The following is a 25,703-nucleotide window of genomic DNA, read 5'->3' as shown; positions in this document are numbered from 1 at the left end:
GTGTACATTTTAATCAAGACACACGGTAGTGTGTCGTGCAGCCCAAGAAGCCGGCGCTCCACACCGTGAGTATATTGACAGGAAAAAAGAAAACGTCATATTCACACCTTTGTATCTCGGTGATCCCTTATCCGATTGGAACCACATTTTCCACAGAGTTTCCCGCCAGCCAGGGGAGTCTACATTCCAAATTTGAAGGAAATCGCTCCAGCCATTTCCGAGATACGAGCTGCCAAAGTTTCGATTTTGTTTCTTCGTTTTTTTTCTTCTTAATTCTTCTTCGTGTTTTCGCACACTTGCAAAAATTGCTATAAAACGCAAACGCGTGCTCCGATCGCCTTGAAATTTAGCACACAGAAAGGGAGTCCAAAGGCGAATCCTAACATCAAATTTGGTGCAATCCAATGAATGGTTCAGGAGTTATGATCGATTATTCGCGTAAACAAGATCGATTGGTTGTCACGCCTACAGGGTAAACCGCTTCATAGAATGAGTTGAAAATTGCTATGTAGATGGAGTAACCATCGTAGGAGTGCCTTTTGGTGGTTTGAAAGGAATCGAGATAAAGACCACGGAGATATGACACAAAACCCAACCTGTGTCACAATTATGCGATCGATTTTTATGAATAAAAAAGCATTAGTTTTTACACCTACTCAGTAAGCAAACCGCTTAGAGCAATGAGCTGAAAATTGGTGTATAGCTGGATAATCTTCATAGAAAGTCCTTGCAGTAGTATAGAAGAATTGGATTACAAACCACTGAGTTATGATTCGAAAGTGAACTCCGCGTAGCAAATGCGAGATCGAGATACTCTGATCTAATAGAACAGTCACCCTAATAGAGCATTCAGCTAATTTATTTAATAGAATTCTATTACATTGCAAGTTATTCTGTAGTGAGTTCAGCTGCAAACAGTTAATCTTATAGACAGTTCAGCAAGAAGCAAGTCACCCTGTGGAGAGTTAAGCTACAAATATATCACTGTAGAGATTCAGAACATTACAAGTCACACTGAAGAGAGTTCAGCTATAAAATATCATGCACCCTGTAGAGAGTTCACCTACAATTAAGTCACTCTCTAGAGAATTCAGCTACACACAAGTCACTGTGGAGAGAGTTCAGCTACAAACAAATTACCCTGTAGAAAGATCAGCTACAAACAAAACACTTTACAGAGAGTTCTGCTACAAACAAATCAACCTTTAGAGTGATCAGCAACAAACAAATCAACTTGTAGAGAGATCAGCTAGAAACAAATCACCCTGCAGAGAGATCATCTACAAACAAATCAGCTTGTAGAGAGATCAGATCAGTTACACTCAAATCAACCTGTAGAGAGATAATCTAGAAACAAATCACCCTGTAGAGAATTCAGCTACAAACAAATCACCTTATAGAGAGTTCAGCTACAAAAAAATCACCCTGTAGAGACATCAGCTAGAAACTAGACACAATGTAAAGAGTTCAGCTACAAGCAAATCACCCTGTGAGAAAACAAATCAACCTGCAGAGAGATCAGCTACAAACAAATCACCTTGTAGAGAGATCAGCTACAAACAAATCACCCTGTAGAGAGATCAGCTAGAAACTAGACACAATGTAAGGAGTTCAGCTACAAGCAAATCACCCTGTAGAGAGTTCAGCTAAAACAAATCAACCTGCATAGAGATCAGCTACTAATAAATCACCTTATAGAGAGTTCAGCTACAAACAAATTACCCTGTAGAGAGTTCAGCTACAAACAAATCAACCTGTAGAGAGATCGGCTACAAACAAATCACCTTATAGAGAGTTCAGCTACAAAAAAGACATCAGCTAGAAACTAGTCACAATGTAAGGAGTTCAGCTAAAACAAATCAACCTGCAGAGAGATCAGCTACAAACAAATCACCTTATAGAGAGTTCAGCTACAAACAAATTACCCTGTAGAGAGATCAGCTACAAACAAATCACCCTGTAGAGAGTTCAGCTACAAACAAATCACCCTGTAGAGAGTTCAGCTACAAACAAATCAACCTGCAGAGAGATCAGCTACAAACAAATCACCTTATAGAGAGTTCAGCAACAAACAAATCAACCTGCAGAGAGATCAGCTACAAACAAATCACCCTGTAGAGAGATCAGCTACAAACAAATTAACTTGCAGAGAGATCAGCTACAAACAAATCACCTTGTAGAGAGATTGGCTACAAACAAATCACCCTGTAGAGAGATCAGCTAGTAGCTAGAAACTAGACACAATGTAAGGGGGTTCAGCTACAAGCAAATCACCCTTTAGTGAGTTCAGCTACAAACAAATCAACCTGCAGTGAGATCACCTACAAAAAAACACCTTGTACAGACTTCAAAAAAATTACCCTGTAGAGAAATCAGCTAGAAGAATTCACCTTGTAGAGAGTTCAGCAACAAAGAAACCACCATGTAGAGAGTTCAGCTGCAAACAAATCAGCCTGTAGAAAATTCAGTTACAAACAAATCGCCCAGTAGAAAGATCAGCTAGAAGAAGTTACCTTGTAGAGAGTTCAGCTACAAAGAAACCATTCTGTAAAGAGTTCAGCTGCAAACAAATCACCTGTACAGAATTCAGCTACAAACAAATCACCCTGTAGAGAGATCAGCTAGAAGAAGTTACCTTGTAGACAGTTCAGCTATAAACAATTCACCCTGTACAGATCAGTTAGAAGAAGTTTCCTTGTAGAGAGTTCAGCTACAAACAAATCACCCAGGCCTGTAGAAAGATCAGCTAGGATAATTCACTTTGTAGAGATTTCAGCTACAAAGAAACCACCATGTAGAGAGTTCAGCTGCAAATAAATCACCCTGTAGAAAATTCAGCTACAAGCAAATCACCCAGTAGAAAGAGCAGCTAGAAGAAGTTACCTTGTAGACAGTTCAGCTGCAAACAATTTACCCTGTACAGAGATCAGTTAGAAGAAGTTTCCTTGTAGAAAGTTCAGCTACAAACAAATCACCCTGTAGAAAGATCAGCTAGAAGAATTCAACTTGTAGAGATTTCAACTACAAAGAAACCACCATGTAGAGAGTTCAGCTGCAAACAAGTCACCCTGTAGAAAATTCAGCTACAAACAAATCACCCTGTAGAAAGATCAGCTAGAAGAATTTGCCTTGTAGAGATTTCAGCTACAAAGAAACCACCATGTAGAGAGTTCAGCTGCAAACAAGTTACCCTGTAAAAAATTCAGCTACAAACAAATCGCCCTGTAGAAAGATCAGCTAGAAGAAGTTACCTTGTAGAGAGTTCAGCTACAAAGAAATCATTCTGTAAAGAACTCAGCTGCAAACAAATCACCTGTACAGAATTCAGCTACAAACAAATCACCCTGTAGAGAGATCAGCTAGAAGAAGTTACCTTGTAGATAGTTCAGCTACAAACAAATCACCCTGTAGAGAGATCAGCTAGAAGAAGAGTTACCTTGTAGATAGTTCTGCTGCAAACAATTCACCCTGTAGAGAGATCAGCTAGAAGAAGTCACCTTGTAGAGTTTTACATTACAAAGAAACCACCATGCATAGGGTTCTGTAATAAATATATGTATTATATATATAATTTGTACATTTACTGATAAATCCAGAAATATTTAAAGTATTCAACATCTGCTTCATCTTTTCTTCTTCCTGTGGTAAAGAAAAAAGATAGGTTAAAAAAGGCCGGTTTTGGGGTATACAAATACAAAAAGAAGTGAAATCTAATCCAAAACAGCCAAGCTGTAAAAAAAGTGTGCGGTCCTCAAAAAGGCTATGGTGAAAAAAGATGTGAAATCCAAGGTGGCGGCCAAGAAATGGCTGGGATGGTAGGTTAATGGTAAAAAATTTAATAACAGCAATTCAGTGAATTTGGTGCCACTTGCAGCTTGGCTGTTTTGGATTAGGTAATAATAACAGATATACAACATTATGGAAATCTTAAAATTTATGCACGGATTTACCAATTTTGTAATTACTGAATTTAAAGATAAAAGAATATCCTAGGGCGGGGGTGCATGAGAGGCTGAAGCACACACCGCACCCTCCAAAATTTTGTAGCTATAGAAATATAGTAGATGGTACAGTACAGGTGCAGTTAATTGCATGCATCTAAAGCACACATGGGTAATGAAAGCATGGCAAAAATGAGAAGAGCTAATTTTTTTCTTTTTGAATCAACAAGAGGAGATGAAATTAGGAGAAAAACTGCTAAATAAGCTGCCAAATATCAAAATACTCTAGTGGAACAGTGAACTATAGTCTAATGAAACATCCATCATCAAAATTCTTTAAACCGATAAACAACAAAGACCAACTCATCACGCCTTGAACTTCGACAACTTTAAACTCCATCACTTAGCTATATAGTTCTCACAATTAATGCTTATTCAATACCTCAGAAAGCTAAATTTGCCAAGTTTTCCTGTGAGGGCATGTCCCTAGGCCCCCTGTATGCATGCTTCTCATGCTGTGTGTGCTTCTCACAGGGGCGGAGAAATAGGGGGGCAGCTGCCCCCCCCCCCCCCCCCCCCCCCCCCACACACACACACACACACACACTTTCAACAGTGGAGGGGCAGTGCCCCCTCAATTCCCAGTTGCCAAAGTAAAGCAACTATTGTATAGTCATTACCCAACTTACTTTGCCTTAATTTACTGGGATTTGTGCTAAAGGTTATGCAAGAATGGAGTACTGCAGCTGGGAGTGCACAAGATCGATATACTCTAATAGAGCAGTCACCTAACTATAATCTAATAGAACATTTAGCGTAAGGCTGCTATACAATTAATTCAATATGTCTTTATATAATCAAGAGCATGAGTCGATCTGAAATGCCTTCAATTACTGGTGTATCTTGTACAGTATCTTAATGATATTTAGCTAGTCATTGCCATAATGTTATAGGAATATCCTATTCAAGTACACATGTACCACTGAAAATGCTCTCAGATTCTCAAATTTTCCAGTGGGAGCATGTATGCCCCAGACCCCCTAGTATATAGACTATTGATACCGTATAATGGGTATTTTTCGAATGGCTAAATTTTCCGAAAAATATCAACTTGCAAACATTTCGAATAAATATTTTACGATGTGTGGCGCGCCGCCTTCCTAAATTGAGATGGACTGCATCACGTTGCTCCAAGCGTTGTTCGCTATTGCTACTAAGTGGAGCTCTTCCATCACGATGCTTTCTGTGCGATGGGTTTGGGCACATCATGTGTAGGTGAGACGATCTGGACCCATGGAGAGGAGCTTTTCATGTGGAAATTATTATGATCTCGTCCACTCGCCGCCACAGCCGTAATCTGCTGCCTACTAGCTAAGAACTATAGTCAACATACCATGGGCAGAGAAACATAAAAAAGGCTATACTGATTGCAGCGTATACCGTATGGTGGTACTGGTAGCCTTGCGTGGCCAGATTGCTTTTTCTCAAGCATGGTAGCTATACTCGTATTAGCTTTGTACGCTGGTAGCTAAAAGGGATCACTGATGTGGTTGTATTATGTTATTATTTGTGTAGCAGAACTATAGATAACTAATTGCAAAAATGGCTTATGCCCACTGAGCTCCTCAGCTTTAATTTTGTAACTAGTCCCCGAGCTAGCTATTTTCGAAAGTTTTAATTTCGAAAACAGTTGGCAGTTTTCGAAATTTTATAATGCCATTTGAAAATTACCCATTATACGGTATGCTTTGCATGCTAGTGTTAGGGTCCGCAATCCGAAAAATCAACTTTTACAAATCGATCCCCCTACCACTGTGGGATGTTCATTGTGGTATCCCATTGCTAGATTCACCATGAAACCGGAGGCACGATAGTTGTCTTCACAGAAATATCGACTGTAGTATTTCGTGAGATGCAAAAATTATTTTTAAAATTTCGTGCTCCACACAAAGGACAGGATAGAACTTGCTGCTTAGCTAGATATTATCTAGAGTTAATGTAGTTAAAAAGTACGCACAGTAATAAGCAAATGATTTACTGGGTTCCCGGCACAGAGTTGCTTTCTCTCAAAAAGCAGAAAACGAAACACAAATTTTCAAATTCAAACTGCCCTACCAGCCAAGACAAGAAAAGCCAACCCTTCCTCATAGTGATGTGATAAGGTTGGATGTATAGTCTGTCTATGCTGTTAGTCTGGAAAGGATCTGAGACTTCTCACCATCTGGGTGAAGAACGTCAAAATTTCCGTACGTCATTTCAAGGGATTCTCTCAATGGTACCAAAGTATTTTCCAGTACTTCTGATGCCACACTGGTCACTTAATTTTGTTTAGAATGATGATAAATGATGGATCAAAACGTTTGGCGGTAGTATAGTTGGTGTTTCTGTGATTTCATATGATGCAGTATACCAGCAGCTCACCAGGAGCTCCACCCAGCTCGAATCAAAAATGAAAGATTTTGTGCTTTTTTCGGTTTGCTTTTGGATGTTTTGTAGCATAATGGTGATGTAGGGTGATCTAGTGAAGATTTGAAGTTGCTGTGGAGCGTGAGAGGTGAAGTCAAATTTGGACGATTTTGCTGCCTCCCTTGATGCATAGCTTAGAGCGAGGAGTGGAAGCCGTGGATGAAACAATAATTGACAACTGCTGCTACCAAACGTTCAGGGACATCTTTTGCCATAATTTTAGTTTATAATTGATGATTGTTGTGGCTGCAGAAGCGCTGGAAATGGCTAGAAAGCGTGACACAATTCTTTGATGTTGCAGAAAATTTTGACGCTCATCACCCAGATGGTGAGAAGTCTCAGATCTTTTCCAAACTAACAGCATAGACAGACTATGCACCCAACCGTATCAAAATACTATGAGGAAGAGTTGGCTTCTCTTGCCCTGGGTGGTAGGGCAGTTTGAATTCGAAACTTCGCATCTCTTTATCTGCATGTTTTTACAAAGAAAGCAACCCTGTGCCGGGCACCCAGCAAATCATTTACTTATTTCTGTGCGTACTTTTTAACTACAACAACTCTGGATACGATTTGGCTAAGTAGCAAGTTTCATCCGGTCCTTTGTGTGGAGCACGAAATTTTAAAAATAAATTTTGCATCTTGCGAGATACTGAAAACAATATTTCTGTAAAGACAACAATCGTGCCTCCAGTTTCATGGTGGATCAAGCAATGAGATAGTACAATAAACATCCCACAATGGTAGGGAGATTGATTTGTAGAAGATGATTTTCGGTTTGCGGACCCTATACTAGTGTGCCTTGCGGCACTATATAAGCCGATACAGTTAATGATTTTAAATGACACTTTGTAACTTACATGCAGCCACCCCGCATGGCTTCCCCCCCCCCCCCACTACTGAGTACTGTTATCCGCCCCTGGATTCTCACACTATCAACCAGTTGCCACATTATTTGCCTTCCCATGCAGCCCCTATATATGGATGCCCTATATAACTCATGGCGCATGCACCCAAATTGAATATGCATGCATGCAGTCATCAAAAAGATCACAGATGATTTTTAATTCAGCTCGAATTCACTCAATGTACGGGGGCGTCGGCTATGTCAGCAAATAGCTATATATATAGTCTTACATCACTATTCGGCATGTCATCCTGTTTACCCCATATTTGGGAGTTCCACTTTATACGTAACTATAAACTGTGTCATTTAGCTATATATACTGTATCATTTAGCTATACTATGATTTAGCTATATGATCAATCGTTCATTGAATATAGTTAGTTGAAATGGTGGCCAGCACGGCTATAGTCCGGCTGGCGCCGATGCCATGCATATGCATGCCAGCTAGCTATGTTCGCTTTCTATATAGTTTTAGGTTACCACATACTATATGTGTCAGCTATAGTAGGTAGCTGTGAGGTAACATAAGTCATTGGTATATATAGCTATCAAGCCTAAAGGTTGGAGATGGGAAATTTCCTAGGAAAAATCGGTGAAAAGGGCCTGGTGAAAGGATCCGAAAACTTGAGTGTGGCTGTTGTAAAAGGTTCCGAAAATGTGAGCACTAGTTTGGAGAACGGCAGCTTCTACATAGAGCGAGGCTTGGAGAGTGGTATTGCTAAGGGTAAGTAGTTCAAGGATTGGGTGATCTGTCACTGTGGCATTTGGCAGGTAGCTACCGACTTACCGTAGGACTCATAATTGGTAAGTAATAACTGTCATAATTGGTAAGTAATATAACTGTCATAATTGGTAAGTAATAACTGTCATAATTGGTAAGTAATAACTGTCATAATTGGTAAGTATAATAACTGTCATAATTGGTAAGTATAATAACTGTCATAATTGGTAAGTATAATAACTGTCATAATTGGTAAGTAAGTAAATACTAAGTTTATTCGTCCGACACGAACGTCAGTCATCGTTCAGTTTGCGTCAGTTTTTTTGTTGTTAAATTGTTGTTGTTGTTTTTTTGTCACTTTGTTGCATGCAGGCCGTTCCTCCTTAATACGGATCTAAGGGGGGTGCTAAGCTAGGGGCATCTACTATATAGTTAGGGCTACAAATGTGGCAACTGGTTGCGACTGGTTGATACAACACAACTATAGTGTAATGTGAGAAGCTGCACACTCAGCATGAGGAGCATGCTGGGGGCAAGCTATAACTTACATGCATGCATAAACTACTAACTATATAGCTTTCATATATATAAAGGGCACAGCATATAAATTATGCATGTATATGGCTTGAGTTCAAAGTTAAAGTTCAAAGGCTCTATAGGAGTTGGTCTTTTTCTTTATATAGTTAAAAGAATTTTATTGATGGGTGTTCTATCAGAGTAATTGACTGCTCTATTAAACAATGCTTACTGAGCCACTTTTAAACACAGTTTTATCCCTTTGCTTATTGATTATAGAAGTGATTATTGTTATTGTTATTGTTATTAGCGCTTTACAGTGACCAGCACTGAAGGTCTGACAGCAACATGTGCTGCAGCCTTAGGATTACCTAACCTAATTGCAAAGACTTAGACTTAGTGGCTTATAGCTGAAAAGGTGTAACAGAAAAGGGGCCAAAGTAAGGAAAAAAAATCCCACAACCCCAGGATTCGAACTGCAGGTCACCCAATGTTTAGTCGGGGCCACACTCAGTCTCCTCCAGGAGGGATGGATTTTCTTCCTTAAACCTAAAGTATTTATTGATTAGCTCGCTCTTTCCATGTTTTCATTGCCCATGTATGCAACTGCACCTGTATACTATATTTCTAGCCAGCACATAGTATAATTTTGGAGGGGGTGCTTCAGTCTAATGCAAGCCCCCCCCCCCTCCAATCCACCCTTGAGTAGTGCATGGCAATGTAGTTTTATGAATTACAAAGTAAATATTATGCTAAATTATAATATTTACAAAATAATTGTGACCGGATTTTGGAAAATCAGTCTTAATATATGGCTACATAGAAATTGCTATGTCACCATTAAAGCACTTGTGCACCCGGCCTGTACAAGAATTTGTTGTAATTCAAGGTACTGACTAATGATTCTAATCATTGTAAAGCTGATTGGTATAGTTTAGAATGCCTCATTTTGATCATAAATGTTTGAGTTGTGACATTAAGACTGATTTTCCAAAATCCAGTCACAAAATTATAATTGGCTAACTTGATAATTGATAAGTAATGGCATATGGTTAATTAATTGTTAAATTTGGCTAGAAAGAAATAGTACTAACTGCATATGTGCCTGGGGTTTTTAGAAGTAGCAACTTGTTTTTCTATTATCCCCATTTGAAATTAAAATACCTAATTTTCCTTTTACTTTTATTGGTGATTAATATTTTGTTCAATTGTGACCAAAGGTTTGTGTTGCATGCCACCAGTTTCGAGTTTGACACTAGAAATATAATTATGGTGAGTTCAGTGTCAGCTAGGCTTGAAAGGCATGAAGCACTTGTCAATCCATGGCCAAAAGATAATTTATACAAGTAAGTAGTGCATAAAAAGTAATATAGCGAAAATAAATGGAACCGGGTCAGTGGTCAAGACAAATTTTCAGCCAAAAGTCAAGTCAAAATTTATCTTGACCACAGTCACAGTTCATAATGCAGCATCTACTTCTTGCTCATCTCCAACGATGTTGCAGTGTTAGTTGGATCAAGGCTCTAAAGCATTCTTCACAGTATCTCTAGATCTGTTGTATCCTTCTTGTAAGCCATATCAATTGCACTTTGGCATCTACGTAGTTCACAGGGCTCAGATTAATGATAGCATTGATATCAGCTTATTCTTTGCTATGCATGAATTTGATAAACTATTTCCTTTTCGTACTATGCCCAAAGTTGCGTGGACTATTTAGTCTTGTTTATTACCATGTTAAAATTAAAACTATTTGTGGGTACCAAACTCGGTCTACCCACACAGCAGTGACCAGAACTTGCTATCTACCAATGCATGGTTTCTATGTAGTGCCTCAGAGACTTTGGTATAATTATTGTGGATGATGTTTGTATGCTGATAGGATTGTCTATAGTCTCGGTGGCCAGATTGCTTTTTTCTCTTTGTCATTGGGTAGGGAGAAAAAAGGGTCTGGTTCGACTATCAGTTATAGGTCTTTTATTGATACACAACTACGCAGAGTCTTTGGTTATTGTTGTACGACAGTAGTTTTATTATAATATAGTGGATTTTAAGTGCATGGGGCCATAAATACTACATACTTGTGACGTAACCATCTGATGTATCAGGACGATTGTGGGATTCAAACTGGACCAGACCTTTTTCTCCCTACCCAATGACAAAGAGAAAAAAGTGGTCTGGCCATGTGAGACTAGGATTATCTACCCTTATGTGAATAGTAGTGTCAGTATTAGATGATTATAATAATAGTGCAAATCACATGCACATATAGATCATGTGTACAATAGTGTGTGTGCGTGTGTGTGCGTGTGTGTTGTGTGTGTGTGTGTGTGTGTGTGTGTGTGTGTGTGTGTGTGTGTGTGTGTGTGTGTGTGTGTGTGTGTGTGTGTGTGTGTGTGTGTGTGTGTGTGTGTGTGTGTGTGTGTGTGTGTGCATAGTGCAAGTCAGTTACAGTGTACACCACATGCATCATTGTGTGCATTTTTAACAATTCCTTCATGGATGGTTTCAAAAAAGAATAAAATAACATGAGTCGCACTGTGTGGGGATAGGTATAATTCTAGGAAAATGGGAATAGAAAGCAGAAACAACCAACAGAAAATGCCTGACAGAAGTCATACATAATATCAATACACACGATGACCCTTATCAAACATATGCTGTTGTTCTCACTTCCCATCCCATTTTCACTTACTCCTGTGTGTGCTAGCATCATGCTTGTCTGTGAAGAAAATGTCACTTCCACTAGCTTTTCTTTGGGATGGGTGAAATGTAAATAAAGTTGTGATCTGCAATTAAATTCGTGCCAGTTTGAAATACTGGTGAAGCACTTTGTGATCACCTTTCCCAAGGGGGGGCCTGGCTTGTCCCTTCCTTATGCATGCAAACAATGAAAAGCAGCTTTAAGGCTGGAACAGAGAATTTGTATAAGAAAACATGATAAACTAAACAATAGTCAAGAATATAATCAGAAGCTAGGACAAAGATAGAACAAATATTGAATACTAGGTTTGAAGCTGAAAGGTTTAAAATTTTATGTAGATTAGTTGTGAATTTTAAGATTAAAATTCAAAAAGTTTGGCGGTTCATGATGTTATTTAGAGGAGCGGGTAGCTTAATTCAATAGTGAGCACGAGCCGTACCTATCCTTTGTCTTATATCTTAAAATGTAAGAACTGATAAGTATTGCATGGCCGCATAAGTCGATTCGTGAGAAGAGGCAGAGCCAAGTAATTTTAAAGGATTATTTATAACGCTTTGACCACTAGCTTATAACCTAGCAAATAGGCTTCTGTTCAACACTGAACCATGAAAATGATTGTATGCCACCACCCATGGATTTCCATCTTGCTTTTTTATAATAAATGATTTCATTCCTCTTCAGTGGAAAGTGCCATTGCTTTGAAACTACACAAGCTGGTATTTGGTAATCCTACCTATCTTTTGGAATAGTTGAGTTAATTAAATTATCTAACTGTTGCCTAGCAACTACATACACTGAAAACCTATGGTAAATTTTAAGTTTTGTTTCTTTTTCCACACAGTACATAGTGGCTGCAATATATTGCTTCCTTATACCTTATAGAATAATTCTATAGAGAGATATTGGATTTGTGATCCATTGTTTAATTGATACAAGGAAATTCCAAAAAATCAGGCCATTATTGCAAAATGCTACTCCTCCTTTGTACCCACACACGTGTCTTTACAAATACACCTGAAAATAGTCAAAGAATAGTACAATAAAGCTATAGAGAGATATTATCCAAAAACCTCACCAGGGCTTCTCTATACTTGTATGAACTTGAAATTGGTAAAAAATGTGCTTGGTTTATGTTGTCCTTTCAACATAATACCATCATGCTCACAGAACAGTATGCTCCTTGCCTTACTCAGAAAACTTAAAGTTCTAAAGCATTATTTAGGACAATAGACATTGATTTCTGTAGAACTGTGCCAGCAATATTGATATTCATTGAAAACCACAGGAATTAATGTATGCATTTTAAGTGATATAAACACTAAGCCACTAGAGGTAGCATTGTAAGCATAAACATTATAGATTTTGATAAATGCATATAAACAAGCATGAAAATATACTGCATTCTGATTGGCTAATACATAGCAATCATATTAATTTGTATCTAATCGAGCCAATTTTTTTCAGAAAGTAGTGCATTAAATATTTTATTCCATTGTTGATTAGTAATCTATTTTTTAGTGTTATATATAGTACACTTGCACTTAAAAAAAGGAAATTTATGCCTAGTGGCACTATAGTTCTCTCCTCAGCGTGGCAGGCTGATAACTATAAGTTATATAATATTATGTTCACTATGCATTTTGACAAGCTTGAAAGGTAAATTTCTTGGTCAATTTCTTTAAAACTTTACCATGAATTACTAGCTTAGTTGGCTTTAAATCATTATTACCTTGTACATGTATCATTCAGTTACCTATTAACAATTGGCAGAGTTAGTAAATTTGATTATTTGCTTAATACCATTGCCTTACCAGAAAAATCAGTTTTGAAGAACACTTTATAATTTTTGTCTTTAAAAGCATAGGTACATGAAGAAGCAATGAGACTAGGTGGATACCCAGCATTTATACATATATGTAGGTATATGATTTGGTGTTGTTTATTTATAATATACAGGGTTTGGTGCTCTTGGATTATGCTTCATAGCAGGAGTGTGGGGTGGAGTCACTATCTACTATCGTGAACAAAAGAAATTTAGAGCTTTGAGAAGTGCATCCAAAGAAGCAGATGGACAAAAGAATGTGTCCAATCCTGTGGAAGATTCCAACACTGTGGAAGACTTCACCCAAAGCAGGAAGGGCATTTGCTTTCAGTCTGGTAATTCAGAAAATCAAGCATCCACCTACAGCGCTTCTGCTCCAAGTGAAATGGTACGTTAAGTCTATACACAGATTTAGCAATAAGCTTGGTACCACAACATAACTATTTTCTTGATACAAATCTAGGTAGTAAGCAGATGCAAGTATTTGACCCTTTGTTATAACATGTGTTCATACTAATTCTGTATCTTAGGATCAGGAACCTTACAGGCTAGCTATAATTCTTTTGTGATTCCTGAATTAATTATACAACCAAGCACCAAGAATAAGAATGCAGTCAAGATTACTTCATAAACAATGAATGAATTATTAATCATTTATTAGCAAAATCTACAAGGTCTACAAACATGTACTAACCGGAGATAGGAATGCCAGTGAACAAAGGCACTAGTATAATATAATAATTGTGCATTTTTGTGCTGGTGACTGAATAGACGGTCATTTTATGTAACGCCCACTTACAAAACAGTAATTGACGACACACCTGATCTACAACTCTGATTATCTGCAACTACAGACAAAAGATATTGATCATTTTTAACTAGTGTCACAAATGTTTCATGTTGGTTACAAGCCAATAAGCCTCTTCAAGCTACTGGGAATTACCAGATGTTTTTACAAACAGCTATTCAAATTTTAATTACTTGCAAGCACCTCAGTTATCATGACAGTTCAATTAGATTTTGTACTGTTGATGTGCAATTTCTTTTTTAAAATCAGTTTAGTGGAAGTACATCCCTCAGAGGTTGGTCAGTAAGAGTATTTCGTTGCTGATGTTTATTCTATTAAAGTGTACATTCTATTATAGTAAATATTTGTTCCTTTGGATGTTCTATTTCTTCCTAGCAGTGGACATGGCTCCAGTATTAATAGGTGAGGCAGATTCAGCAGCAGTTGTAGCAGTTTTGCAGGTGTCTCTCTCCTAGCTACAAAATGACTGGTTCGTATACGTAGTCTTCTTACTATGCCCTCTAGTGTTGGCGTTTACTTGCTGCTTTCTTGTCTTTTTTTTCTAAATTGGTACATGCTTGTCTACTCATGATTTTACAGATTAGGCAAGGCAAAGTTGGCAAAATCACTTGGCCAGCACATAACGTTTCCACGTTAACAACAGTACTTTATCATTTCCTAACACTTGGACTTTCTTGTCTCCAGTTTCTGAAACACCATTGGGTGTTTTGGACTCACTTTTGTCTGTGATATCTATTTACTCTGGTGAGTTATACAAGTCTTTTTCTGGAGCAAGGAGAAGAAATGACAATAATTATGTCTCAATATTTACAACACCCACTGTATTATCACCTTTAATAAGTAATAAGCCTGAATAGAAGTGTAAAGACATGAGACAAAATTTTAGTCTACAAAATTATCTTAAGAGATAGAATTTGCAGTGTTTCTAAAAGGGTCTTTGGTGTGGGCTGTAAAGGGATGTCGGCAAGTTTGGTAGAGATTTAGTTGGAAGAGGGCCGGGCAAGGTGAGGGGAAAATTGACTCTGACAGTAGTACACCATCAGTTTGCCAAGGTATATGACTTATAATACAAGATATATACCTTGATATAGTTCTATATCACACCATATCTCCTCATGCTGAAAAGTTATATGCTTTGTTGTTATCGAGAAGGATTATATAATGGATCATGTACGTGTTATATATGATATGCCATCTTCGTGGGAACTGCATAGATGTTCAGAAACTCCAGTGTGATACCACACATTCAACCAACCCCATCCAAATTGTGGCATGTCATTTTTAATCGTTCAAGTTACCATCAATAGAACAAACATTTGGAGTTTAGCTACTATGATGCAGTGACATTATGGATCTCACCATTGAAGTAACCATGACTGTATTATAGCTCTAGAAAAATATAGGCAGTCACCGACCAACACTAAAAGATACTTTTAACCCTAGGTGGCATGGTGGGTCCCAAGTTTCCATGCCCACTACACGTATGTTCTGAACCATTTATTCACTTGTCTGCTACTTCCTCCTAGACTTCTTTAGTTGGATAATGGAAGAACGGAAATGCTGTGTTTGATTTCTTCTTTCACTTTCATTCCTTAATAAGGTGGTGTAGCAAACAACCAAAAACAACTGTGAATATTAATCTCTGAGATTAGCAGTACCTAAAAATCTGTCTCTATAGCACCACTGTATATAATTTATTGCCATCTAGTTTCAGCCTCATCAATTGCAAGTGGTGGTATAATATCATGATAACTTTCATGTTAGCTACCGAGTTCTGTATAATATTATATAACCATGTACCAGTATATTGCAACTGGAATGTGCTGCTTAGTTCAGAAGCTTGAACTTGTATAAAGGGCCTGTCCCCCATAGACTGCCATACATTTTAAGGCTTCAATGGGCTTTAATTCGTACAAGAAATCTATATTGGCAGTATGGTGCAGACCGTTATCAGCACCATTCTGTTCATCACAGTGACTCGTTGCTGGTCTGCTGGATACCTACCACTGTATTAAATTTCCTAATGTGTGTCATCATTATGCATGACCATCTTGTGCATACTTTCACTTATACTAAAAATCTAATATATGCAAACTTTTCAGGCATGGTGGGTCACTTTGAAACCACTTGAGTGTACCATCAAGCTATTGAGGAGGGTCAAGAGTTAATTTTATTGCTTTAGGCCTAGACATATAATAGAATGCATGGAATTAAGTGAAACGATGTCATGCATGACAAATAATGACTATGCCCATAAAGTATTCAAGTACCCATCTATCATATTATATGCTTTATTAAACATAAAAAGATATATAAACTACACAAATAGCTATTCAAGTTTCAAGCTATCTGTCTTGTAATTTTTATGATGAGATAATATGTAGTTTGGTCACATGAAACATGAAACCTAATGTTAAATCAGCATTCCTTTGTTTCTTATCTTTTTTGTTATACTTAGGAACAACGCGTGTGGGCAGGACATGGAAAGGGAAATCTGCTTAACGGCATGTGGGCAGGACATGGAAAGGAACATCCGCTTAACAGCTAAGCTGACTGTATCTTAATTTGCTAAATGTATAGAAACTTTTAATCATACACTATTTATATTTTAAATTTTGTAAAGTTTATATTCAAATGACTTCATACTTATAAATATGTAACAGTTTTATACCTCAAGTAAATAAATTCCAAAGGACAGTTCTGTCTGCTGGTCTAAAATTATTATTATTATTATTATTATTAGTACTTTACAGTGACCAGCACTGAAGGTCTGACAGCAATATGTGCTACAGGGTAGTTTCTCATTACCTTACACTGAATTTGGCATGGTTCCTTGCATACTTAGTGTCAGTTAGTCAGTGTATATATAAATTATATGCACTTATTAATATTATTGCGCTCCACAAATTTTCCAGGTAATTTATAATTACTTGATACCATAGAAGTATACTTAATCCCATATGATGGGAAAAATCCCTATATGGATTATCTAGTAGTTAATTACCTAAGGCCACTTATTGTTAATAGTTTCAGCTAGAACCCCCACACGCATTGCTATATCTCAACACCTAAATCTGGTCATCATTATTATGAGTTTCACCATTATTTCATCATCTCAATGTTTAATGATTGTATACAAGTGATAAACAAACTTACTTACATAGCTAGGTATAGAAAAAAGAAGACTAGATGTCATAAACAATTAATTAGTATGCACAACAATAATAGCTCTTTCCTTCCATGTAATGAAGTGGGAGGAGGTGCAATGAATTTGACAATTAAAGCATACACTACCTTACCTTGTAGAGCAATTTGAATATACGCATACACATGATTAGGCCACTTATTGTTTTGTTTTATGTTTCAAACCAGAAAGTTAACCTAAACCAATGTGGACAGGCAGCTCATTAACTTACATGAACCTGATTGTTTTATTAGAGTTAACTGAATGGTTTATTAGAGTATCTTATAGTAATCATTATCTTAACTTCTTGAGAAGTAAAATAGTTAAAGTCCCTTTTCCTGATGTTGGGCTTAGTCTTCAGCATCTGCATAATCTGTAATCCTGTAGTCCAAGAGCTTTTAGGCTGCCTGGACACATTTTGTAACACCATCACGACAGACTGAGGCTGTACACAAACCTAGCTGGGCTTAGCAACATTGTAGCTTAACTAGATGTGATAACATCACTACCTACGTACATAGGTAAGCTAGGCGACCAGATGGCAGAGGTGTGTTTGAGTGTTGGATGGATATTTGTGGTGCATTTTACATACTGTAGATCCAGTCATCAGGACCTAATATGGTCACAGCATGAAATATATTTAGCTGCATAGCATGAAGAATTGAACTCTTATTACACACCCTTACCCTCCATCATCAGACTATGGGACGCCCTCCCAGATTATGTAGAATTTGTAATTATTATGTTTTTGTATACTAGCTATATGGTTCAGACTGCAGCAAAAATTCCACCGCATGCCTGCTCTGTGATCATGAGAGTGCCACCATTTCAAAATTTACAGGGAAACAATTGATCGACCTATCCTCTGGCACATTCGAATTACTGCAGATCCACCATAGTTGTAGCCCCTGAAATGTTGCATACCCACCTTCTGTTGTTAGCAAAGGAAACAGTGGAGGAAACAGAGACAATAAATATGTTAGCATGCCTGCTGCCACGAGTGGTGTCATGTTGATTGTCATCATCACTGTAGCCACTACTACCTACTTTGTGAGGAGTAAGAGGAGTGGTTATTAGCAGCAGATCGTCACCATGCATGTAAAAAATATATATACACTGATTGTTAACTATATACATTTGTATAATATACATCCCCACTTTAGTAGTTTGGCATGTCATTATGTTGTTAATATTGTCTTTGTTTTTGATACTTGACAGTATTTTTTACACTGATACCTTGTTATGCGTATATAGCTGGATGTTTAATATATTACCAGTAGCTCAAACATGCCACAAGGGTGGGGGTACATTGTAAATGTATATTATGGGATTGCAACAAGTCAGACGGCTTCATATTGCAACCTACACTCTTGCGGTTTATGTGATGTATAGGGAATGATAAATTAGTTCTGCATTTTTAAATAATGATAGTTCAACTATTTTTACTTGCAGTATAGTATAGAGATTACCTGAAATGTTATACATGCAAAATGTATAGCAAGTATAGTTTTTATCTACGTATGATGATACCATTTATTCTTACCATTACATAATTTTTGAACAACCAGTATATATCTGTGAAGACACATGCAAAGTATACAGCAGTGATGTACGACACAAGAATCCATAATATATATATATATATAGACATGTACTAACTGTATGCATTATATGATAATAGTCACAATCTTAATCTAATAGGTTGTCCGCTCATTAACTTAACTCAAATACTCCCTACAGTAATGTTGTTATGTCACACATACCATTCCTATACTAATGTACATCCAACTCCTTGAAATTTAATTATTCATTGACGAGTACTCTAGAAGTGATTCCTGAAATGTGCTGTAACTTTGATTTTCTGATGATGCAAATCTCTCAACTGGTTCCATGTTCCTGCAACAAATCAAATTCAATTAAGAACTTGCTATAGCTACACCATACCTTCTGTTAACAATATTCCCATCATCGTCATCATCAATTTCATGTTTATTAATTGCAACATATTGATGATGCAATTTCCTTTTATGGAGGCACTAGGAAACCATCTTCACAATGCCATTAAAGCAAACAAATGCAAGAGGAAACACAATGAAAACCAACGTTGCTGCAGTGACTGCACTTGGTAGTAATGGAGCAACTACTAGTAGTACCATAAACAATAAAAACAAACTGTCCATAGCATTGAGGAATGGAGTTTTGTATGGTTGAATCCAGAGATGAATTGTGACAATGAAAATGTTCACATAGAGTAGGGAAGTGTTGTAACTGTCATTACTTGTATAGACAGTGAGAACTATTGCTTGATGACATATTAAGTAATAGGCAGCAAACCAACGATACTTTGTTCTTGTAAGGACTTTGGAACTGATCTAGCAATGATTGGAGTTGATCTTTCTATTAACAAATGGCTCCAGTAGTAATATTAACGGCAGGCCTATTACAATGACTAGTTCACAAACTGCTGCAATGCTTCCATAGAATGCATGTCTGCCATGGAAATATTTAATGTGCGGAGACAAGTATGTGTATAATTGACCAATACCAGCAAATTTTAGTGGTTGAAGTAACTGTAATGAAGTGGATGCTATTGAAGTATATGGCAGCAAAAGGAGAAGACAGATAACACGGATGATGCACCGGCTGACAAATGTGAATTCACTGTATAGTAATTATATCCTAGCTAAAGGGGGCCATGCTGCATGAGTTCCCTGTGAAATTTGCGGGGAAAGTTGCAAGTTGATAGCTAGTTTTACTTTAAAATTTAGCATCAATTTTAAATTTTAAGGCATTTTCAAGCCTTTAAATTGCAAAAAGTCTGCAGTTCCTGGGGGTTGCACCCCCAGACCCCCCTTGAACTTCTAATTGCCAGCTGTAACTAAATGAACCATACAGCAAGTTTCATGCTGTGTCCCCTGTATGTCAGGTCTACAATTATACATAGTATAGAAAGTCTGAAGAACAACAGATAGGCTTGAGCATATTTATATAGCTAGCTAGCAGTGAAATGTCGCTAGAATTGCATATCTGAGTGTCTAATTATCAAAAATTTCCTATGGGGGAATGCCCCCAGACCCCCTAGAATGCTCATGGTTTGCACTTCGCACTTCGCACACTGTGCAACAGCTCCTCTCTCATTGGTAACAATTTCAACATTATAGTCAATGGCCTGACCAACTCCTATGCAAACCCTCCAGTGCCCAACTGGTAGACTTGATAATAATAATAATAATAATAACTCAATTTTCCCTCCTCCAGCCCTGCTTATAAATGAAAATTCTAGCTTAATAAGTAAAACTGATCTACCAATAGAAAATCTAGATTGTTCTAGAACATTCTATGTGTGTTCTATTAGATGATTTCAGTGAAAGCAAAAACGTGCGCTCTATTAGAACATTATAGCGCCATACTATTGTTGCAACAGTTTGAGGCTCGGTTTGAGGTTCAATCTAGTAGCTATTTCATTAAATCAGAGCCATTTTCGTATCGATCAGTGGTATATTTGTAGTATTAACTTAGTTTCGCCCCCAGGTGGTCTGCAAGCAGACTAATATGACCGACTCGCGCCAATCATCATCATCATAATCATCATAATAAGTGCTATATGCTAGCAAAACTTGTGATACAACAGCCTGGAAATCATATCCCAGTAAAAAGGTGCAGGATTCGGTTTTTGAAAATACAAAAAGAAGTGAAATCCACTCAAAAACAGCCAAGCTGTAAAAAAAGAGTGCGGCCCTCAAACTCCTGAGTGAAAAAAAGTTGTGAAATCAAAGGTGCAATGATGTTAATGCTAAAAAAAATTAATAATGGCTGTGTGCATTGTTAAAATTTATTAGTATTAACATCATTGCAGCCATTTCTTGGCCGTCACCTTTGATTTCACAACTTTTTTCACCCAGGCTTTTGAGGGCCGCACTCTTTTTTTACAGCTTGGCTGTTTTTGAGTGGATATACATTAAGAGAAATAAATTTAGATTTATTTGCCATGTTTTGTAATCTGAGGTGAAGTCATGTAAAATGTATTTGGTTACCCTACGTTGAAGCTGTTCAATTTTAGAGATGTCCTTCAAAAGGTAAGGTTGCCATACAGGTGCACAATACATAAGTTGTGTTGATATATAGTTTGACTGTAACTGATGGAACAATGGTTTTACTAAAAGTTCTTCAAACAAGACCCAAAGTTTTATAAGCTTTCTTTAGTATGTAGTCATGATGTACATTCCAATTAAGATTATCACTGATCAAAACACCCAGGTCTTTGTGTGAATGGGAGGAGTTAATAGGATTGCCATTGATGCTATAATAAGTTGTAAATTTACATTTAAATGAAAGATGAGTACTTTTAGAGGAATGAAATGATAGAAGGGATGTTGTGCTCCAACTTGACAAGCAATTTCGATCGTGTTGTAGAAGCTGCATATCACTAGGTACTTTAATGTGTCTAAAGCATTTGTGCCATCCGCAAACAAAAAAAATTTTACTGTGAGCAACTGCACAGGGAATGTCATTCATGTAAATAATGAATAACAGTGGTCCAAGAGTGCTACCTTGAGGTACTACAGGAAGAAGATGGGAATTACAACCATTGATTGATACAAATTAAGATCTGTTTGTTACACTGATATGCCAGAAACTGTGCCCAAAGCTCACCGCCAATGTTAAATGTAGAGAGTTTGTGAAGAAAATGTGAGTGAGAAACTGAATCAAAAGTTTTGGTGATATCTAAGTAAATAGATAAAGAAACGATAGAAATACCCGCTATTGTGGTTCCTTTAGACCACCATTATTATTGACATTAACGTGCATAAGTATACTTAGTCTTCATTGAATTCATTAACAATACAAACTTGCACCCTTCATGAACGATCAAATTATCAGCTATTTCAGGTATACTGACTGCTATATTTGGGGAACACTGGAAAGACAATTAAACAAGTATAAGAAAAAATTAGGAATTTTAAACTAGAGTAGGGACAACATAGTACCATGATATGAAACAAGCTGGATTGGAGTAGTATATGTAATGTCTATGTAATGTCTAATTGCTGTAAAACAATAAGAAGCAAATATCCCTACAACTGTGCTGTGGAGATTGAAACACACAGTAGGGATATTTGCTTCTTATTATTTTACAGCAATTGGACATTACATACTACTCTGGCCAATCCAGCTTGTTTCAGTACTTTTTATCGTGGTACTACTGTATGTTGTCCCTACTCTAGTTTAAAATTCCTAATTTTTTCTTATACTTGTTTGTGAACTTTTTCTGCAAGTTGATGACCACTAAACACACTGTATAGTAGTGCAAATTAATCTAACTGGATTTTTGAAAACACTTATCCATATAATAGGAGCTGAATATAGAACAAATTTTTTAAATCTATTTAGCAATGTTGGTGCTAACTATTGACCAGATTGATGTCATTAGTTTCCCAATCTGTCTGAAGCTATGAATCATTAAAGTTGGTAAATTGGATGTGTACATAGGAAGACCCCTTTTCACAAAACCAGTCACAATATGACAGCACTATAATATATGGGTATATGTAAGTAGTCAGCAAATCTTTGCCGATTAGCTAAATATAAAACACACCACATAATTATTTTTTTATATGTGGTTTGCTTGACACATCATGTGAAGAAACACAAAGAAAGTCATGAAGGAAAGCATGGTACCAGTCTGGATAATGATGAAGTGAACAAGAGAAGCAGCTAGTGCAGGGGCAGATCTGGGGGACTCAAAGGGTTGGAACCCCCATTTGGCAGACGCCTGACTAAGTCTAATTGCTCGGCTGACAAATTTTTCTTCTCAATAAAACTAAAATCAGTTTATCAGTCAAAGAACACTTATTACAAGATTTTATATGACAAAACACTTACTTCTACCTTTGCTTACAGCAATAATGCTTCAATTATCACTTGAAACTGCTAACGTTCTGTGATAAACGCCTCTAAAAATAATTATCGTCCTTATCTTCTAGGCGAAAGCAACTGTTAACTTCAATTGCATTTCTAACTGAAGGCCTAAATGGTAAGATCTAATAGTGAAACATTGCTGGGGAGTCTACCATTTTAAGCTTCCCCTTTTGGGGGTCTGGATCCCGGCATGCCTGCATGTAGTGAACAGTGTTGGGCCGGTGGCGGATGTACACCCCCCCTCCCCCATCCCTTTAAAAAATAATTGCATACAAGATCAAGATACTCTAATAGAGCAGTCAATCACTCTAATAAAGCAGCCACAGTATTTATGAGGCAGTGTATGACATAGCTTAACTATGAAGCTATGAATAAGGATCTGAATAAGGATCTTTATATGCATACATTTGGTAAAGGACAGCTATTATTGCTGTGACCTTTTTTTTGCTCTTCAACTTTTCAGGAAAGTGCACCCCCCTTTCCAAACTCTGGATCCACCCCCGCTGGCCTTGGTACAGTCACAGCAAATGATCAGAAACACAAGTAGTTAGCTAAGTTACTTACCTAAAAATACAAAACACTTGTCTCCGATGATATTGGAAGGCTCACTCAGCACTGCAATGTCTACAACACCTGTCCACAGGTGCACACGTCTGCACGTTATGTAATACTATAATGCTGCCATGCCCATTGTGGCATTGATGGAAGCCCTACTATCAATGAAGAACCTTCACTGGTACAGAAGGATAAAAGGCAACGCAATAGCGCACACATTGTATGCTTACCAATGTGCCAAAGGTTTCTTCTTAAGTGAATTTGAAACATTTTCGTGAAAGAGGTAGGGCTGTAGCTCTACCCAGTTTTCTGCTATGCTTGACTGAATGCATCAGGCAGACAGTAGTACCTCTTATTGGATATAGTGTACTAAATGTACTGATCAGAATGCAAACTAGAAGCTGGTAAAATGGTAAACATTTCAGCAAGCAACTGCCAATTTACTCTTTACTCTAACCAATAGCAGTTGCTTTAATCAGGCTTGTGAACGCCACTGCCTTGTCTTTAGGGATCTTCACTATGGTCCTCTCATTAGATGAGATAACAAGGGCAGATTTAGGAAGGGGACTAAGGGGGCTGTAGCCCCCTCCCCTTCCTTTTTAAGTTAGTACTTGGCCAACAAAATCCTAAATCTTCTATGTATATCAAAAGCTGACTTAAGCTTATTCCAGGAACTATACATCACTGTCAACACAAATAATGTCTATGTAACTATACCTATCGTTCAACTCTGTCCAGGAGAGTATAGCTTCTTTTTTCCTTAAGAGTTCTTCAGGAAAACGTTTCAATTGTGGGTTGTATCTTTATAGTTACAAAAGTTTTAATTGTGGGTTTTGTTTTATCCAGTGTTTTCCACTATGGCTGTAAGAGGTGATTCTTAATCAAAGTGTGGTTTGATTCAAAGTATTAGTTGGTTTATCTGGTTTACAGTCAGTATATAGCTACCAACTCAGCCATTTAGCAAAACTCAGTGTAGTCTTGGTAATTAACGTCTGATAAGGCAGCTAAGCAATAGCATATTCACCCACTTTTGTCTACGAATGTTAAATCTGTATCAGTTACCTTCTGATATGACCCCATGCTGTGGATTGTGGTGCTGGAATTTGTAGCTAGCTAGATCAGTCTTCATAACCTGGCAGATCTAGAAATAAGTTGACTACCACAACAGCAAATTAATTCAGAAAGCTCATCATCGCAAATGCAAGTATAGCTGCATGCACCTTGATTACTATAGTGGACTAATAGCTACTAGCTAACTATCTGCCCTCTTTTGCTTTTACACTTTTTTGGTGCTTAAGGCTAACAAAAGGGTGTCACTAAGCCATACTAATTGTGATGTTTAATGTGTCATTATGTTCAACACTACTGCTACTTAGCTATAAAGGAGATGATCCATTAGGTAACAATGGTATAATATAGCTATAGCTAAATGCTTGGTAGTTACAATGAAGATTATTATGCATGATACTCAGTGCATGCATATATTGCAATTAGTCTTGATACAATGGAAAAGTAAATGATATAAAATAACATTATTTTCAACTGAAACACTCTCATATTCACCTTTAGAGTCTAATTTTCAAATATTTCCTGAGGGGGAGCATGCCCCCAGACCCCCCTAGGTTTCGCACACTAATGTAGCTTTATTTCAAATAGCTATGAATACTAGATGAATCTTATCACTTGGTCTCTGCATTAAATTACTCCTTATATATTTAAGTACTATCCCACTAGAGACCTGTGAGAAGGCTTGGTATCATCTAATGTCTGGCAATAGTCACCTATGTCCCTGTCTGGCTTAACCCCCACTTTCAAAAATCCTAGATCCGCCCCTGGATAACCCCACTATGTTGATAAAGAAATATTTAATGAGACTGATAGAGTGTCAGTAGTTATCAGCATAAGCTTCAGGATGTTAATTATACTTCTAACTACTTCAGACTGAAAATTGGAAGAACAAAACTAATGTTCCAAACTCACAGTTCTGATTATACAATGACTGTACGGTGTATAGTGTACATCCTAGTTTTCTGATCATGTTCAGAACCAGAACCAAACTGTATTTCTTAAGATTATGGTCCCAGAACAGGAACTGAAATAATAAGCCAGTGCTTTAAAAATACCTAGTGTGTGTGTGTTTGTGTGTGTGTATGTGAGTGTGTAATA

General features: G+C 37.3%; 1 protein-coding gene across 1 annotated transcript; it reads left to right on the top strand.

The window, feature by feature from the left end:
* Positions 1–7,672: 7,672 nt before the first annotated feature.
* Positions 7,673–16,566, top strand: LOC136266500 (uncharacterized). The gene is made up of 4 exons (XM_066061519.1): positions 7,673–8,035; positions 8,083–8,115; positions 13,206–13,459; positions 16,338–16,566. Exons 1-4 carry the CDS (start codon positions 7,879–7,881, stop codon positions 16,425–16,427), a joined length of 534 nt encoding a protein of 177 aa, XP_065917591.1. The 5' UTR covers positions 7,673–7,878; the 3' UTR covers positions 16,428–16,566.
* The last annotated feature ends 9,137 nt before the right edge of the window (positions 16,567–25,703 follow it).

The sequence above is a fragment of the Dysidea avara genome, chromosome 9 (assembly GCF_963678975.1).
Source record: "Dysidea avara chromosome 9, odDysAvar1.4, whole genome shotgun sequence".
Lineage (NCBI taxonomy): Eukaryota > Metazoa > Porifera > Demospongiae > Dictyoceratida > Dysideidae > Dysidea > Dysidea avara.
The sequence above is the reverse complement of the archived record's forward strand: the minus strand, read 5'-3'. Positions and strand labels throughout refer to the sequence as shown.

Excerpts from the sequence above, each read along its gene's own strand:
- LOC136266500 (XM_066061519.1), top strand. The coding sequence starts at position 7,879 with ATGGGAAATTTCCTAGGAAAAATCGGTGAAAAGGGCCTGGTGAAAGGA. Across the intron at positions 8,036-8,082 it reads GGAGAGTGGTATTGCTAAGG|GTAGCTACCGACTTACCGTA; the intron begins GTAAGTAGTTCA and ends GGCATTTGGCAG. Across the intron at positions 13,460-16,337 it reads CTTCTGCTCCAAGTGAAATG|GAACAACGCGTGTGGGCAGG; the intron begins GTACGTTAAGTC and ends TGTTATACTTAG.